This window comes from Penicillium angulare (assembly GCF_028827245.1).
Source record: "Penicillium angulare strain IBT 27051 chromosome Unknown utg000002l_segment0_segment0, whole genome shotgun sequence".
Lineage (NCBI taxonomy): Eukaryota > Fungi > Ascomycota > Eurotiomycetes > Eurotiales > Aspergillaceae > Penicillium > Penicillium angulare.
The window spans coordinates 1977689-1994903 of NW_026623161.1; the positions used below are offsets into that span (position 1 = coordinate 1977689).

The 17215-nt window shown below is 46.0% G+C and overlaps 5 protein-coding genes across 5 annotated transcripts; 4 read left to right on the plus strand and 1 right to left on the minus strand.

Annotated features, from left to right (window-relative positions):
- Window positions 1-41: 41 nt before the first annotated feature.
- Window positions 42-4112, plus strand: N7478_002216 (cohesin subunit SMC1; the record flags this gene model as incomplete). Its single annotated transcript, XM_056918430.1, has 6 exons — window positions 42-72; window positions 129-222; window positions 280-3241; window positions 3295-3602; window positions 3659-4025; window positions 4095-4112. 6 exons carry the CDS (start codon window positions 42-44, stop codon window positions 4110-4112), a joined length of 3780 nt encoding a protein of 1259 aa, XP_056784041.1.
- Window positions 4113-5566: 1454 nt separating this feature from the next.
- On the plus strand, window positions 5567-7340 carry N7478_002217 (glycosyl hydrolase family 79 C-terminal domain-containing protein; the record flags this gene model as incomplete). The annotated part of the gene is made up of 4 exons (XM_056918431.1): window positions 5567-5747; window positions 5807-5906; window positions 5961-6473; window positions 6539-7340. 4 exons carry the CDS (start codon window positions 5567-5569, stop codon window positions 7338-7340), a joined length of 1596 nt encoding a protein of 531 aa, XP_056784042.1.
- Window positions 7341-10973: 3633 nt separating this feature from the next.
- Window positions 10974-12739, plus strand: N7478_002218 (DUF2841 domain-containing protein; the record flags this gene model as incomplete). The annotated part of the gene is made up of 5 exons (XM_056918432.1): window positions 10974-11057; window positions 11135-11336; window positions 11401-11913; window positions 11979-12164; window positions 12246-12739. The coding sequence occupies 5 exons, from the start codon at window positions 10974-10976 to the stop codon at window positions 12737-12739; spliced, it is 1479 nt and encodes a 492-aa protein (XP_056784043.1).
- Window positions 12740-13343: 604 nt separating this feature from the next.
- N7478_002219 (uncharacterized protein) lies at window positions 13344-13812 on the plus strand (the record flags this gene model as incomplete). The annotated part of the gene is made up of 2 exons (XM_056918433.1): window positions 13344-13487; window positions 13603-13812. The coding sequence occupies 2 exons, from the start codon at window positions 13344-13346 to the stop codon at window positions 13810-13812; spliced, it is 354 nt and encodes a 117-aa protein (XP_056784044.1).
- A 28-nt stretch (window positions 13813-13840) lies between these two features.
- Window positions 13841-16273, minus strand: N7478_002220 (arylsulfatase; the record flags this gene model as incomplete). The annotated part of the gene is made up of 8 exons (XM_056918434.1): window positions 13841-14591; window positions 14668-14755; window positions 14817-14830; window positions 14916-15227; window positions 15304-15480; window positions 15579-15745; window positions 15842-16150; window positions 16223-16273. The coding sequence occupies 8 exons, from the start codon at window positions 16271-16273 to the stop codon at window positions 13841-13843; spliced, it is 1869 nt and encodes a 622-aa protein (XP_056784045.1).
- Window positions 16274-17215: the final 942 nt, after the last annotated feature.

A 17215-nucleotide genomic window follows, 5' to 3' on the forward strand; every position in this document is an offset into this window, starting at 1 on the left:
TCTGAGCGTGTGGCTTCCCCAGGAAGCGGCTGCTTTGCACCATGGGCAAACTCATTCGCCTCGAACTTTTCAGTATGTACTGCCCCGTACCATACCGTGCTGCGCAGATCTGTTAACCTCGCTCGTAGATTTCAAGTCCTACAAGGGACACCACACGCTCCTTTTTGGAGATGCCTACTTCACTTCAATCATTGGCCCCAATGGGTCTGGCAAGTCAAACTCGTAAGAGAACCCACGCCTTATACCAATCTTATAGATGTCAATACTAACCTGCACTAGGATGGATGCGATCTCGTTCGTATTAGGAATTAAATCATCCCACCTTCGATCGACAAACCTCAAAGATCTTGTTTACCGTGGCCGAGTCCTGCGAACGTCGAAAGTTGATGGGGAGCCCCCCGCCAATGGAGAGAACGGCGAAGAAGATAACGACGCCGACAATGTGGATGCGTCTCAGGATGCCAATGAACTGCATGACCCAAAGAGCGCCTGGGTCATGGCTGTCTACGAAGATGACGCAGGCGAGGAACAGCAATGGCGTCGTTCCATCACCAGCCAGGGCGTTAGCGAGTATCGAATCAACAACAAGATCGTGACTGCTCAACAATACAATGAAGCTCTGGAGGAGGAGAATATTCTGATTCGTGCGCGCAACTTTCTTGTCTTCCAAGGAGACGTCGAGGCTATTGCATCTCAGTCACCGAGAGACCTCACCCGTCTGATCGAACAAATCTCTGGCTCATTGGAATACAAGGCCGACTACGAGAAGTTGAAAGCAGAGGCGGAGGAAGCTGCCGAGCAGCAAACTGTTCAGCTCAATCGTCGACGAGGTATCAACTCCGAAGTTAAGCAGTACCAGGAGCAGAAGCGTGAAGCTGAGAACTATGCAAAGAAGGCCGAGGAGCGCGATCAGGCTGTCATCACTCACATTTTGTGGAAGCTTTTCCACTTCCAGCGCCTTATTGATGAGTCTAGCGCCGACATTCAAAAACATCAGGATGAGCTCAAGGAATACCGTCGTGGTGTTGAGAAATATGAGCAAAATGTCGAGGACGCCAAGAAAGACCATGCTCGTGTCGGTAGGGACGTTGGCAAGGCCGAAAAGAACATCACCAAGAAAGAGAAGGATATTGAAGAATTGAATAACTCATTGGTTCCCGTCAACGAGAAAGTGGAAATCACCGAAAAGAAGGTTGAACGCTATGCATCCAAAATCGATGAAATTGGAAAAGAGCGTGAGGCTTATACGAATGGCGCCAAAAAGCTCGAGAAAGATCTGAAGCTTGTTGAGAAGGCTCAATCGCAATGGGAGGCCGAGTGGCAGAAGACTATGAGCAAGCAAGGCACGCAACTCAGCGAGGCTGACCAGCAAGAGTACCACAAATTAAGAGAAGAAGTTAGCAAGCGCTCTTCTGCAGATCAGTTGAACCTGGATAATCTGCGAAGGCAGAGGAAGACAGAGGCTGAAGCTGTAAACAGCCTTAAGGGCAAATTTGAAAACACTGAATGGCAGCTTAACAACCATGAGTCTGAAGCCCAGAACATGAATGAACGCAATACTACATTAAATGATTCGATCAAGGTCACATCTAAGGATATTGATCGAAAGAAGAAGGAGCTGAACAGTTTGCAGTCAGAGCGCTTGAAAGTTTCGCAGATGAGGACAGAACTCGAAGAGAAGCTTCAGGTTGTTCTTAGAAAGCTGCTTGAAGCCGATGATGGCAAGAAGCAGAATGAGCGCGAAATTCGTGCTAAAGAACTTATCTCAACTCTCAAGCGAATCTTTCCTGGTGTCAAGGGCCGCGTGAGCGATTTGTGCCGCCCCAAGCAGCGGAAGTATGCTGAAGCGGTCAGCACCGTCCTGGGTCGCCATTTTGACGCTATTGTTGTGGATAATGAGAAGACTGCCAAGGAGTGTATTCAGCATCTTCGTGACCAGCGCGCTGGCCAAGCAACCTTCATCCCCTTGGAAACTATCCAGGTGAAGGCCTTCAATTCACACCTCAAGGGTATGCACCGAAATATGCGCCCTGCTATCGAGACTGTTGATTATGATGAGTCAGTATCGCGTGCTATTAGCTATGCCTGCGGGAATTCCATTGTGTGTGATGATTTAGCTACTGCCAAACATCTTTGCTATGAGCGAAACGTTGATGCGAAGGCTGTTACCCTTGATGGTACTGTGATTCACAAGGGTGGTCTTATGACTGGTGGTAAAGGTCCCCAGCAAAACGCCTCCAAGCGATGGGACGATTCTGAAGTCGAGAATCTCTACAAACTTAAGGAGAAGCTCATGAATGGCCTTGCGAACCTTCCGAAGAGCCATCGCCGTGGCTCGGAAGAAGAGACATTGCAGGGTGAGCTTGTTGGTCTTGAGCAGCGCCTGAAATATTTCAAGGAAGAGTTGAAAGCGCTTGAAAGAAACCTTAAGAGCAAGCATAGCGAACTGGACTTTGTCAAGCGTCAATTGGAAGACCTGCGACCTAAATACACTGAACGAAAGGAAAACCTCGACGAGCTGGATGAGACCATCGAGACCTCCCAATCATCAGTCAGCGAAGTTGAAGATGAGATCTATCGTCAATTCTGCAAACGACTTGGATACGAGGACATTCGTGAATACGAGGCACAGCAAGGATCTTTACAAGAGGAAGCTGCACAGAAGAAGCTTGAGTTCACAACCCAGAAGAGCCGTATCGAGAACCAGTTAAGCTTTGAAAAGCAGCGAATTCAATCATCGGTCGACCGTGTCAGCGGTCTTGAGGCGCAATACGAGCGTGACATGGCTCTGATTGAAGAGCTGAAGGGTCAACAGGATGAAATCCGAAACAAGTTAGACGAGCTTGCTGCCGAACTCGAGCTTCTGCGCGAGAATCTTGAAAAACAGAAGGAGATCTATGGACAGTCTGCAGAAAACCTGGCTGAGCAGCGTAGGGAGCTCCAGAAACGCAGCAAGCACGTTGAGGTGGAACTGAAGAACGTCACTGCTCTTGAAGCTGAGATACAGCGGAACTCTTCTAGCCGTTACACTCTTCTCCGACGCTGCAAACTGGAAGATATCGACATTCCGTTGACCAATTCCTCTAAGTCGCTCGACAAACTCCCCATCGACGATTTGGTACAGGGTGCTGATCCAGATGCTATGGATGTGGACGAGGCCGAGGAGCTTGATGATACCCCTGTTGTTCAAGATTACGGCATCGAGGTTGACTTTGACTCACTTGGAGAGACACTGAAAGAGGTATGCATATGTATGGAATTCCCGCAAACTAGAAATACTAACTTTATCCTTAGGAGTCCGACGATAAGCTTGAAGAAGAATTGTCAGAAAAGATTCGCCTTATTTCTGCAGAGCTCGAGAAAATGGCACCTAATACGAAGGCCTTGGAGCGCCTTGAGAGTGTTGAAAACAAGCTTCGCAGTACCGAACAAGACTTTGAAGATGCACGAAAGCAAGCAAGGAGGGCAAAGGATGGCTTTGAGGGTATCATGAAGAAGCGCTCAGATCTATTCAACAAGGCTTTCACGCATATTTCAGAGCAAATTGGCCCGATCTACCGAGAATTGACACGAAGTACCAACTACCCACTGGGTGGACAGGCGTAAGTTCTGATAGTATCTCCATTAACGGTGGTTAGTCCTAACATTCTTCCTGCAGATACCTTGACATCGAGGATTCGGACGAGCCATACCTCGATGGTATCAAATATCATGCCATGCCCCCGCTCAAACGTTTCCGCGACATGGAGCATTTGTCCGGTGGTGAGAAGACTATGGCAGCGCTTGCTCTCCTATTTGCCATCCACTCATATCAACCGTCCCCATTCTTCGTGCTGGACGAGGTTGACGCGGCTCTCGACAACACCAATGTTGCCCGCATTGCGAACTACATACATGATCACGCGGCCCCTGGCATGCAATTCATCGTTATCAGTTTGAAGACAGGACTGTTCCAGAACAGTGAAGCATTAGTTGGAATCTACAGAGATCAAGTCGAAAACAGTAGTAAATCTCTTACTCTTGATGTGAGTTCACCTTCCTACCTACACGTCCTACCTACAAGATGATCATAAACTAATCTGGTGCCCATTTAGCTCCGCAAATATACTTAATCTCTTACCAGAGATTTGAGACGGATTTACGATGGTCTGGTTATTTTTATCTTTCTTTGTTCTGTGTAGATTATTCTTAACAGCGCCGGCTTGCTATGATTATGTGGATAGCCGATTAGGGTGTTTACCTGCTTATGGGCGATTGTCGCTGCTGTTAATAGATACCATGTTTTTATGCGCGGTTAACAAGCGACGCTTCTGCTTTCTTTTCTTAACATGATGACCATTCCAATCTATGACCGCGTGTCGCATTAGCCCCCTCGGACCTGCCTATGAATGATACAGACTGGTACAATAGTATCGTGTTATAAATGCTCATGGTGTGTAGTAATTACTCCCTAAGTTGAGGTATTTTCGTCCAGTCCCTGCGCTGTCAATTCGCTCTCTTTCCGCCTGAACGAAAGTCTTGAGGACGTTCCAGCTGCGTTAAAGTATTGTTTCCCACAGACAACCCAGGGGGAATTTCGAATAAAGATCTAGTTTTAGTGTACGTCTTGTTGTTTCGGGGTAAAGAAGGAATACTATGGGAGAAAAGCACCAATTAATGATCGCAAAGACTGCTCAGAGTTAGTGTTTGTTTGTATGTCTGTTATATGAGGCCAACTTACTGAGGTAAAAGCGACAGAGCAGATTATTGACCCCAAAGGCCAGACAACTGGACGGAAAGTGATTATGTGACTGAATGGTTATCGGGTGTACGTTTCTGATAGCTCCATTTTTGGAAAGTCGATAAGTATTTTCCAGCTATCTGAGAAGTAAATATTTCATGACTTTCAAGGTTAAATTATTGATCTTTGTTCTGTGTGACAGTTCATGATGAAGCAACAAAATGCGGGATAAAGACAGATCAAATGACATCTAGAATCAATAAGGAAGTATGTATACATTATGGATATACTAATGAAATAACTCTGGAATACTTCAAGACTGCTGGCTCAATGCATTTCAATAAGTATCAAAGTGTATATCGGCACTTCTTATGAAGACATAATGAATGCATAATGTAGATCCCCTACTAAATAGACCCATGCTTACTCCGTAGAGAAAAGGAGCTAGCCTGATTTCACTTTTGTTGATTTCAGTTAATTAGGTTATTGACGTCTTCGACAATAGCCGATATTTGATAAAGTACAGCAACGATCGTCACCCCACAGCCGAGGATGTAACCCCCGCATTATTGGGAGATGTAAGTAATCTAAAAAATCTGCCGATGATTTGACTGGAATTGACCGCGTCACTCAAAACTACGTTGTGCAGGCAAACTCCCGTCATGGGCGGCTTTTGATGATCCGTGCCACTTTGACGTTCAATTACCTACTTCACGCGACGTCGGCAACTCCAATAACATAAATAGGGTCAATATACACGAGTTTTCAGTATGTAGAGACAGAATAGCAAGAACAAAACCAAGAAATACTGAGCGATTGTAGTTTTATTAGAACTGCTCATCCGCCATGCTTCTTTCTTTGCTTCTCGGGCCTACCTTAGTGGCCGCTGGCCCAACGGTCACTACTAGAGACAGCTCTAGCTCAGCTGTTTCTGTCAGTGAAATTGTGCCGAAGGACGCAGCTGCCGCAGTTTTGCGCCCGTTTGTATCATTTTCGATTGAGTTCTCCTCCTTCCCAGATTTTGCAGGTTAGTATACTGTGTCGCCAGGACCTCTTAGACCATGAAGTAACCAATCTTTCTCACAGGCAACTCATCTCAACCAAATACGTTCTCAAATCAGCTCTTAGACAACCTTGCCAACCTCCAAGGTGTTAAGCCTTACATTCGAGTTGGCGGAAATACACAGTAAGTGACACAATGCAGAATAAAAATCCCAATGCCCTACTAACACGATAATAGGGACTTTGCATTATATGACCCCCACTTGAAAACTGGAATCAACGGCACCGTCGTCCCAAGTGTATCGGAGGATTACCCATCAATCATTTCCATTGGCCCTTCATTCTTTGAATCATATGCAACATGGCCAGACACCAAATTCAGTTTCGGATTTGACATGGGCCAAAACGGTACCAAGGCCATGAATACGCTACTTGGTACTGCTCCTCTCGCATGCAAGGCTCTTGCAAATGGGAAGCTGGCCTATTGGGAGATGGGAAACGAGCCAGATTTGTTCACTGGTGACAAACGGCCAGATAACTGGACAGAAAGTGATTATGTGACTGAATGGTTGTCTAAGTCTCAACTTGTTAAGCGTCAAATTGCCAAAGCGTGCCCTGAATTGGCGAAGGATGAGGGAATCAAGTTCATCGCTCCTTCATTTGCTGGAATCTCTAACGATCTGGACGCGGTGACGACTTGGGAAGATGGACTTGACGAGCATCATGATATCGAACTGAATTCGATGCATAAGTGAGTCTGACTTTGACGTGTCCCCCTTCTTTCATCTTCAATGTTCTGACAATCTCTTATTAAAGCTATATCGGTGGTGCTGATCAGCCGGGTGTTACTCTTGCCAAGACACTGATGAACCATACATCTACTGTCGCCAGTGTCCAGCAACATGTGAATCTATCAAGTGTCCTCAACGAAAAAGGCCTCACCAAGAATATCCCCTACATCCTAGGAGAAACCAATTCACTCTACCACCAAGGCAAACCCGGGTTATCGAACTCCTTCGGCGCCGCGCTCTGGGGCGTCGACTTCAATCTGTACTGCGCATCGCAGAATATCCGCCGAACCCACATGCACCAAGGAACAGATTACAGATATGCATCCTGGCAGCCTATCCAAACAAACAAAACCACCGTCGGCACCAAAGCCCCCTACTACGGAAATGTTATGGTCGCTGCAATGCTCGGTGGGGATGACAGCAACAGAAACGCAGATGTACAGGTCGTGAACCTTCCAATGGCCGAGGAGACAGATGCCGCGTACGCTGCGTATGTGGACGGAAACTTAAGCCGGATTGCCGTGGTAAATATGGTGGAGTATAATTACACAGGGGCAGAGACTGAGGAGACTCGTCCTGTGGCGAAATATTCGTTCCTTTTGCCCGGGACTAAGGAGAAAACGTTATCGGTGCAGCGACTGATGGCTAACGGGAGTGATGCAATTACGGGTATCTCTTGGGATGGCTGGTCATATAATTACGAATTGAAGGGTGGTGAACCCGTTCGATTGGGTAATGTTACTATTGGAGAGAGTGTATCTGTGGACTCGAAGGGGGTGGTGGAGCTCAAAGTTCCTTACTCGAGCGGTGTTATCTTGAACGTGTAGTTCAAGTACCAATTTGGGACTAGGATCTACTTTTGCATGTATTTTGAGAAAGAAGTACTTTATGATCTTTGCCGGAGTTAAGATATCCAAATTAGTAGTAGATTGAATTAAGTTATCTGAGCTCGAAATTGGATGCTATTTACGGAGTATGTAGTGCTAACTTTAGCATCGTGATGTTACTAAGAAACCACTAACAAGCCGTGCTGATCTCGGGGACCGACAAGATCCCTGAAGAAAAGAAAGTGATCACCAAAGATCTTTCGCCTTCCTACAGCACGGATACCATCTCCTAAATGCATCACGAATCACGGAACGCCCATTCCGCATCATAATCAACCTCATCAAATCCCGGCCCAATCCCGATCCCAAACCCCACGTACAACCCCTAGCTGTCTGTACACGCCACAACACTGCACCTTCACCGCAAATATATTCCAAAAAAATCGGATAAACTGGACAAAGCTGCTAAAACGGAACCCCCGAAAACACACTACTGTAGGCTTAGCATCGAGGCCCCCACACCCGAACAACAAAACAGTGAACTACTGTGATAATATCCCTCAGTTGCGCCCAGTCTAGTCTAAGAACAGAACGGACGATCATCCCCAGCACCGATTACCCGGTCATGTACCCTGTACCCGGATCCAGTGTTCTGCACGAAGCTCGGGAGGGTAACACATGATCCTTAGGTGCATTTAAACTCGTACTTTTGGCATTCCCTTTAGATGCCTGTGGGGGACAAGGAAGGGTCTTCCGGTCCCAGTTCCAAGGCACCAGGGTTCCGCTAGGTGCATTCAGCTGTGGTACCTACTGTACATACGAAATGCGATCGCGAAATATTTTTTTTCTTAATTTTTTTTTTTGCTTTTTGCTTTCCGTTCTTCGACCCATACGCAAGGGGCTTCTTTACGCCACTTTCGTAAGTGTGGGAAAATTGAGGTGGAAGCATACACGGATTGGAGGGTCAATGCGGGTGGGATCAGAAGACCAACCTTTTTTTCTGGCATGGATCGGTGCGGATAGAAGATGGAAGGATTTGGATCCGGGTACCGTTTTGACCTCTTGCCAAGGTGAGGCTGGATGGGTTATTCATGATCAACTTGAATCTATCAGTTTGTACTACTTGGGGGAACTGAGGAACTCCCGAAAGTCTATTAAGTATCTACTTTTATTCTTCGTTTCAATGTTCCTTTATGTGCACTTGGAAGAATTCCTGATATTCAATTTCAATATGTCCCTTTGTTCCTTTGCATCCAGCTATTTATGGCCTAGAACACTCGTTCTTGCTATGACGAGCGCATGGGGGAAAAGCAAATAATAGGCCATGGGTATATTTTCCGTTGTTGCACAAAGACAGTCCGGTTCTAAATAGTCGCTTAATCCCAAGCGGACGAGTGGATAGATAGGAAAAACAACGAGAAAGCAGATATGCTGGGGAGAATGAATGTAGTACCATGATGCACTTTATTTCCGATCCCAGTAATATTATTATAATTCGCATCGACTCGACAATTCGAATTCGCGATGTGCAGCTTCCCCACCTACTGGAAGTTCAGTGTCGATCCGGGAAAAAGGGAATTGATCCTAATGGGTAAGCTCGATGCTCAGTTCCCCTGTTCTTTCTTTATCGCTCATGTTCAACTCAACGCCGTTAGTTTTTCGGGCATAGTTCGGTTTTTTCCCCTGTACATGTACATATTCATGTGCCTAGTGCCGGTCGATAGGAAGAAGAAATATGCCAATGAACGGGTTATTATGTAGATATTTGTCATTTTGAATCCTTTAACCATGACAGGAAAAAAAAATGAAATCAGAAGAAAAATAGAATCGTTCGAGGATGCAATTCGTTATTCTCACCATCATGCGGGTCTTGGTGATGAGGGACAAACACAGCATCCATTTCATTACTCATTAGATACTCCACTATTCTGTACGAAGTGGGCTTCATGAGTAATTAGTGTACTTAGTATGCAGTATCCTATTTGGGCTTCTTGGAACCCAACCCACCACCCACTTGACCCGTAGTTCCGCGGCTCGAAATAAGCTCAAGATTCGATGGTTGCTTTCATCAACTTTGAAGACAAAAATTATCTGCCAATGACTTTGGGAGTCTAGAGCCGCTTGGGCCTTTGAATTGCCGGGGCTGACTGTCGAAACGCACTGTCGCGTTTTGACTGCTCGGTTGGCTGAATCTTCGAGATCCGTGCACGGATGATCGTATTGCATTGACCTAGTCTAAAATTGAGACTTAGTATTAGTGTTGCTGTTAGCCTAGCTTGTGGGTATAGACTAGCCTCCGTACTTAGTCTTAGTTTAGTCTTAGTCCCAGACCATGCGCGGTTCAGCCTGAGTCCTCTGCCAGCGTACCTGAACAGGAGATGATCGCTTATCTTTTAAGGAAAGTCTTTGAGGTAGACACTTTCCCCTGGGTTGCATGGCTTGCAGCGGATGAATTCACGAGCACCCGGGTCGTGGCTGAAGCCCTACGAGTTAACGCACCAATCAGGTATGGATCGGCCGTTTGATAATCGATGTTCATTTTTTGGACCCAGTCTAGCTGGATCGATCACTGATTACTCCCCATGATTGGTGAGATAAAGGCTTCCCCGATAAAACTATTGGGTTATCACCGATGGGCTACAGAATCATTGCTTCTGTTAAGCTACGGGAGATATTTCCAAGATTAAATAGCCATTTGAAATCTTCAACTTGACATGGATGATCCACTTGTTGGTAGTACCGTCCCATCATCCCAAATCCCATTATTTTATTCAGAACTTTTCTCGAGTCAGAACCCCAACTAAATCACTTAGGTGTATTATGTGCCACACACACACACATCCAAAACTTAGCATGTCACATCGTCTGTGGCTAGTATCGTACTTAGGGCAGGATCGACAACAGTCGAAACTAAGTTTGAGGATTCCGGATCCCCCGTTGCAAACCATGGATTCTCGGCTCTCACATGCGACCAATAAACGTCGAAACAAAAATAATTAATTTTTATCCTACTAAATATACTGCTGTCAGTGCGCTCGGCCTGGAACCCACACGATCAATCTGAGGGGCATTGTATCTGTATGATGACGATCCGATCGTGAGATGCAGGACCAGAGATCGATGGAGACGCCGTATTGCCACCAACAAAGCTGCGGATGCTTTGGGCTCCGCAGATATTCCTTTTTTCCTTGCATTAGCTGGCGCCAGACCCAAAGTCCAAACTCCAGGGAATATCGGTGTCTGCTAGATACTTCGCCTTTTTTACCAAAGTACGATCCAGGTCTCTCCATATTGATGGCAATTATAATAATTACTCGGACGCCCTCCTAGTGCCTCCGGATTCTATACCCGTCGCAGATAGCCGTTTTCCCGTTCAATTTTACCTTCAGTCTGATTTGATTTTACTATCACTATTGCTCTTGGAAAGAAAGAAAGCAGGTCTTTCCTGCTCATTTTAGTTCGAGCTATTCCACCCGTCTGTCCTGTGCAGTGTATACGAAATAATCTCGCCCTTTCCTGCACGTAACTGAACTGAACTACTTGACCTGGATTTTATTTTCGGAACACATTTCAATTCACCGACCACGAGTTTCAAGTGAGGGACTTTGCATTATCATTATCATAAGTTGCGCGATGGACTTGAATAGTCCCCATTTACGCGCGGGGGAATCCCTTGAGCGCAGACATTCTGATACGTCGTTGCCGCAGTCACATATGGTAAGTACTGATCAATATTCACCCTTGCACTTCACTACCAGTGGACAATGATGATTATATACTCACATCTTTCACAGGCTGTCACATCCAACAACCAAGTAGGAAACTTGGACTTCCCCCATCCACACTTTGCAGTCATCTACCTCGACTACAATGGGAAACTTCAAGTGGAAGCTTCACCCTCTATCGCGGGGTGCGGTGGTGCTATCTTCACGCCGGACGTGACAGATAGATTCATGGAGATGGCAGTGCCAAATCCCCAACCAATGCAATTCCATAGTAAGTACTCCTACCTACATCCAATACATACTACACACTTGAACAGTAATACTTACCTCTACAGATCCACCCCCCTCACCATGGGGCATGCATCCAAATCCAAATGCAAACCAAACCCCACCACATCCAAACCCACACACCTGGCCACGCTACGGCCAAACGCGACCCGCCCCCGAATTAATACCATGCGAATTTCAATCGCACCAAACGCGCCGAAAACGCCGCGACATGAAACGTCTCGGCACTGGCATGGGAGCTGGCATGTCCCACCCACGTCCAAAATCATCCTCACCCCCTCCAACGCCTCCACCAGGCCGAAGCGCATTTAAAATTGGCGACAGTGCTGCAGTGCGAAGATATATCGAGAAAGCATTCGAGGACTTTCAGCAGTTGAATTGTAGGGTTATTGCGAAGTCGTGGATTAAACTTGTGGAGCCGAGGAAGCAGGTTCATTTTCCGTATAATGGGCGGAAGGTCATTGCGGGTGTTTCGCAGCGTGTGGATCCTGAACTTACGAAGCCGGGTTGGTGGCCTGATGGGGTTTTGCATCGGGAGCCGGATCATTTGTTGAAGCGTGGTGAGTAGGATTATCTAATCGAGTTGTTTTTGTTGGTTTGATTGACTAAATGTGGTTGGCTATAGATCGGTTGCGTCTGCTGGTTCATATTTTGTGTGAACTGAGAGAGAGTAATGGGGTTAGTGCGGATAAGCTTCGTGAAGCTGGACAGGATGTGAGAAGGCAGATTAGTCCTGCGAACCGGTTACAGGTTCTTGATGAGATTTATTTCGTGCGACAGATGGAGGAACGGTATCTTGATGGAGAGATTGGTATGTACCATTTACCACTTACCCATTACCCATAACTTTAACTTTTCACAAGGGTATATATCTAACTATAATTCCAAACAGATGGGAGCACAGTAATCCAAGTGGTTCATACTCATCTCCCCGAAGCAAATTTCCACGACGAAGAGCTCACTCCCGCGGGCATACATTCGGCCCCTGTCATGAAAATCGACGAAGAAGATCTTGATGATCAGGATCTCGGCGATAGCCACGGATCAGGACCACACGGATCACTACTCGATGAGAATGAGCAGTTAGTATCATTCTCCAGTCATCATCACGGTTTACCCTTGTCACCCGCAACCAGCGAGTCAAGCGGACCACATAGTCCGACAACTACTGGATTCGGGGGTCATCACATGGGTATGATGGCTAGTATGATTCCGCATGAATCTCCGATTGATTCAAAGCCTGTGCCTGTCTCTGTGCCTCTTCCCGTTCCTACTGTTCCTGGTCACGGTGGTGGGTATTATGCGCCGTTTAGTGCGGCTGAGAAGAATACGGGGTATTGGGGTGAGATGCCAGTGACTCATGGGATGAATCAATTTGGGTATTGATATTTAATTTTAACGTTGGCCCCTGGACCCTTTTTCTTTCTAGTTCTTTTTTCTTCTGGTCATTTTCTTATTTTTGCCGACACAATTTACCTGGATCGCAATTGGAATTGCATGCAATTTGGAGCGAACACGGTGAACTTGAACATTTAGATATATACGATATGGTGCTGTTAGTAATAAATATCATGCTAATATAACTGGATGCGTCCATACATTGATAACGTTGAATCTTAAACTGTTCAAGTTCCTGACGAGTGACATCGCTTCTCCCGTACACGTGGAAAGCTCCACTGGACTACGCGGTCACTTCGTACCATCCATCAATTGATCTCGCCTTTTTACGCGAGAAATTGCGCTTTAATACGGGACTGACCCCCTGACCCAGATGCAAAAATTTAAAAAAGAATCATCCTCCTCACTCACCCATTCACTCATTCACCCTCGTTCACCACAACTTTGAACTTCTCACAAATTGCGCCGATCAGCAGTAAACAGCTGTACTGTACTGTACTGACTACCCGTCCCCGACCGCCCCACTTGATCACTGTACGTCCCAATCAGATTCCTCTCAGAGAACAGACACTGATCAGCTACAGTATACACTATGGCTGCCGCTGCCGCTGCGATTTACTCTGAAATGGCCCCGGTCATGGGCGTTGTTTTCGCAGGCCTGGTGTACTTTGGAATTGGACTTCATCGGTATGCGAAGTTCAATAAGGCGCAACGGGTGGTGTTTCACATTGGCCTTGTGTGTTACCTGCTTGGTCTGTGTTTGTTTGTTGCGACGACGATGTTGAGGTTGGCGGGGTGTCAAGATGTGAGGACTTATTTATGAGACCTCAATACCTTGAGCTTGATATCAGGTATTGATACCGTTTGATATTATGGTTATTTTACCTCTGCGACCGACGGGGAATTCGGGAATTCGGGAGCCTGAAACAGTTGAAGGCAACGACATTATTGGAAGATCATGGACTCAAGCATCTTCCGTAAAGCTTATATTATCCTACTGCCTGGAATACGAGGACCCAGACCCAGACACAGACACCAGCAGCATTCAACCACAGACCTAGGCATTTCATTTCATCACGCCATATCCATCTACACCACACATTCACCAGCCCTCGCTCCAAGCCATGACTTCTGCAACTCAACCTCATCCTCCCACAACTCAGGAGCATCCTCAATTCCCAATCCAGGATCAAATGCATTCTCCCCCCAAACAACCCCACACTCATTCACATATTCCTCCCAACACCCAATAAGCTCCTTCAGCTTTTCAGGCTCCTCACCCGCCAAATTCACATTCTCCCCCGGGTCCTCAACAACATTAAACAGTTCCCAGCCTTCACCATTAACTTCCCCGACTCCCCCATTAGCCTTGGCAATGTGAACGATTTTCCAATCTCCTTTCCGCATGGCCGCACGGGCAAATAGTTCCCATCCAATGGGTTCGGAGGAGGAATGGATGTTCCAGAGTTCACCGGTGCCGTTAACGTCTTCTGCTTTTTCTTCCTTACAGAAGAATGGAACCCATGATTTACCGCGGATTGCGTGGACGTTTCTTCCGCGGAAAGTGGTCATTTTCTGGACCACGGGACTCTTCTCCAGAGCTCGGGTATTCTCTTGTTCGAATACTAGTGGGAGGGAGATATTTGCTAGATCCAGGAATGTGGGGAGATAGTCCATTACTGTGCTGAAGGAGCGATTGAATGAACCTGGTGTGAATGATCGGTGGAATGTGTCTTTTGGTGGTTTCACCACGCAGGGAACGAGGATTCCGCCTTGAGATGGGAATCCCTTGAAGAGTCGGGATGGCGCTGTTGAGGCTTGAGCCCATAGTGGTCCGAGCCTGAGATGGTTCACTGTTAGATTCATCATCCGTCTATCAATCCATCTTATGGGGTGGATGTAATATGTACACGTACCAGGTGAATGAGTTATAGGACCCGATATTCTCATATGAATTGTCGTAGTGTTCATGGATGGCCCGTTTGATATTATCACCCATCACAGCTGCGAATAATTAGTCTTGCACAATACATTAATAAACTTAATCATTAGCAACACAACTCACGTCTAGCTTCCAATCTATAAGAAAGAACTTGTTAGATCGATACCCCAATTTTGGATTCTCAGCTTCAAGTTTGGCTTGGCCTGATTTGGATAAACTCACGCTGCTCCCTCAGCCCCATTATCACTCATAAAGACAATGAAAGTATTATCATACTCCCCCGTCTCTTTCAAATGGCTGATAATCTTCCCAACATTGAAATCCATCGTATCAATCATCCCAGCATAAGTCTCCATAGCACGACTCGAGCACCTTCGCTCTTCAGCCGTGAACTCATCCCATTCACCCACGTCCTGTGTTGTGGTTTCCATCTGATGCGGAACAACAGATTCGTCAATAATACCAAGATTAACGAGCTGTCTTAGTCTGCGCTCGCGAAGAGCATATGGTCCGTCGTCGTAGATACCCTTGTACCTGGGAAATATTAGCTCAACTCAGCAGAACTGATATTGAATATTCAATATTCAATATTCAAGTATAGTAGCCATACTTATCACGCTTATCCTTAGAGCATTGCAACGGCCAATGAGGCGCAGTATAAGGCAGAAAAGCAAAGAAAGGCTTATCCTTCTCCGTTGAAGAGCGCCCGTTAAGATATCCAATCAATTGATTGGTATAATAATCGGTTGAATAGAAGCCTTCCGGGTCTTCATTCTTATTCGGAGTCCTAGTAGGCACGTCAGTATCATTTTCACTAGTATCATGATCTCATATGCAACGCCGCAGTACAATGCCGCAGTAGCTTGGAAGCAGATTAGAACTCACACATCAACTTTAACTCCCCCCTCTGTATGAATCGGTGATCCACCCATAGGAAATCTCTCCTGCACAGGCTCCCATGCATAATGATTGCAACAACCCGGAAGCATAGCGAAGGCCTTTTGAAATCCTCTCTCTGAAGGACCTTGACTAGCACGAAGTCCTAAATGCCACTATTGACACCACACCCCACCAGTACATATTAGCCTTCATCTTCATCTTCTCTTCAATCCCTCGCTCAAATCGTCAGCCCCCGGTAAAAATCTCACCTTCCCAGAAATAGCCGTAAAATACCCATTATCTCCAAGTATCTCAGGTAAAGTCGCAACATCACTGTTCAGATATCCCTCATACCCTGCCTTCCCATTCCATCGCTTTCCACCCTTCTCACTTGCCCGACTCTCAATTAGACATCCTAATCCGCCAAGATGCGCATCTGTGCCGCTCATTAACATCGCGCGGGTGGGTGAACATGCTGCTGCGGTGTGGTGGTTTAGCATTCGGATTCCTTCTGATGAGAGCTTGTCTATGTTTGGTGTTTCGATCTCGCCGCCGAAGCAGCCTATGTCGGAGAAACCCTGTTTTTTCCCTTCTGTTAGATGGATGGACGTATGATTTGAGATGGGTGGTAAATAAAGTGGGGGACGAACTAGGTCATCGGCTAGGATGAAGAGGAAATTTGGTCGCTTTTTTTCTGTCATTGTGAAACTGAAGCTGGTCGAAGCTATAGTTGGCTCTATGGTGCTTTATTAAGCGCAAAGTATAAGAAGAAAAGAATACAGTATGCGCAATTGGTGAAGGATGTACTTGAAATAAAAGAAGATGTCCATGCTTTAATGTACGTATTCGAGCGGCTCAAGCATACTCCGCCCCACTTAATCTATTGTAAAGCATCCGACTTGTTATCATATCGGAGAGTGCCGCCGGTTTAATTGGTGATGTGTTGATCTTGATGTGGATGTGGGTCTTTTAGGATGATTTGCTCGGCAAATCAGCGAGTGTTATCAATGCGTTTGGCCGGTTTTTCTTCCGTGCTTTTGTGGAGAAATGATGAATTAGGTTTCGTGAGGTCGTAAATAATTCGAAGAATTGTGCTCGTATATTCAGATTTCCATGAAGAAGGTTCGCTTAAGGTATAGATGGGAAAATTTTCAAGTACACAAAAAAGTACTGGATTTAGATATTGTTCGTAGGAAAGGCTTGGAGTTTGATGACATGGAATGATGCTTTTTATGGATATTTCCACTAGGTATTATGTTGTGGCTATGGTTATTGTCGCTTGGAGGAACCAAATGACACAACAGCCACAAACTTCAAGCATCTTTCATTAAACTAACTTGAGTTCCAGTATTCTATTCATAATCGTACATGTTCCGCATTAAACACTAGGCATGTCGGGTCATCGTGGCAACATGCATCCTCCATCCTCCATATCAACGTCAGAATTGTCATCTTGTACATGATCAGTCCCAGACAAAGTCCGACTCCTCTGGTCACTCACACATTCGAAATCTTCCAGAAAGTTTCAAAGAAACAAAGAGCTACGAAATAGTCTATTTGCCTCCTAGTCATCGAAAACCTTCTTCAAAGGACGGAACTTTGTCGGTTTTTCTCAAAAAGCTTGAAGGTTGAGTCTCGTGACG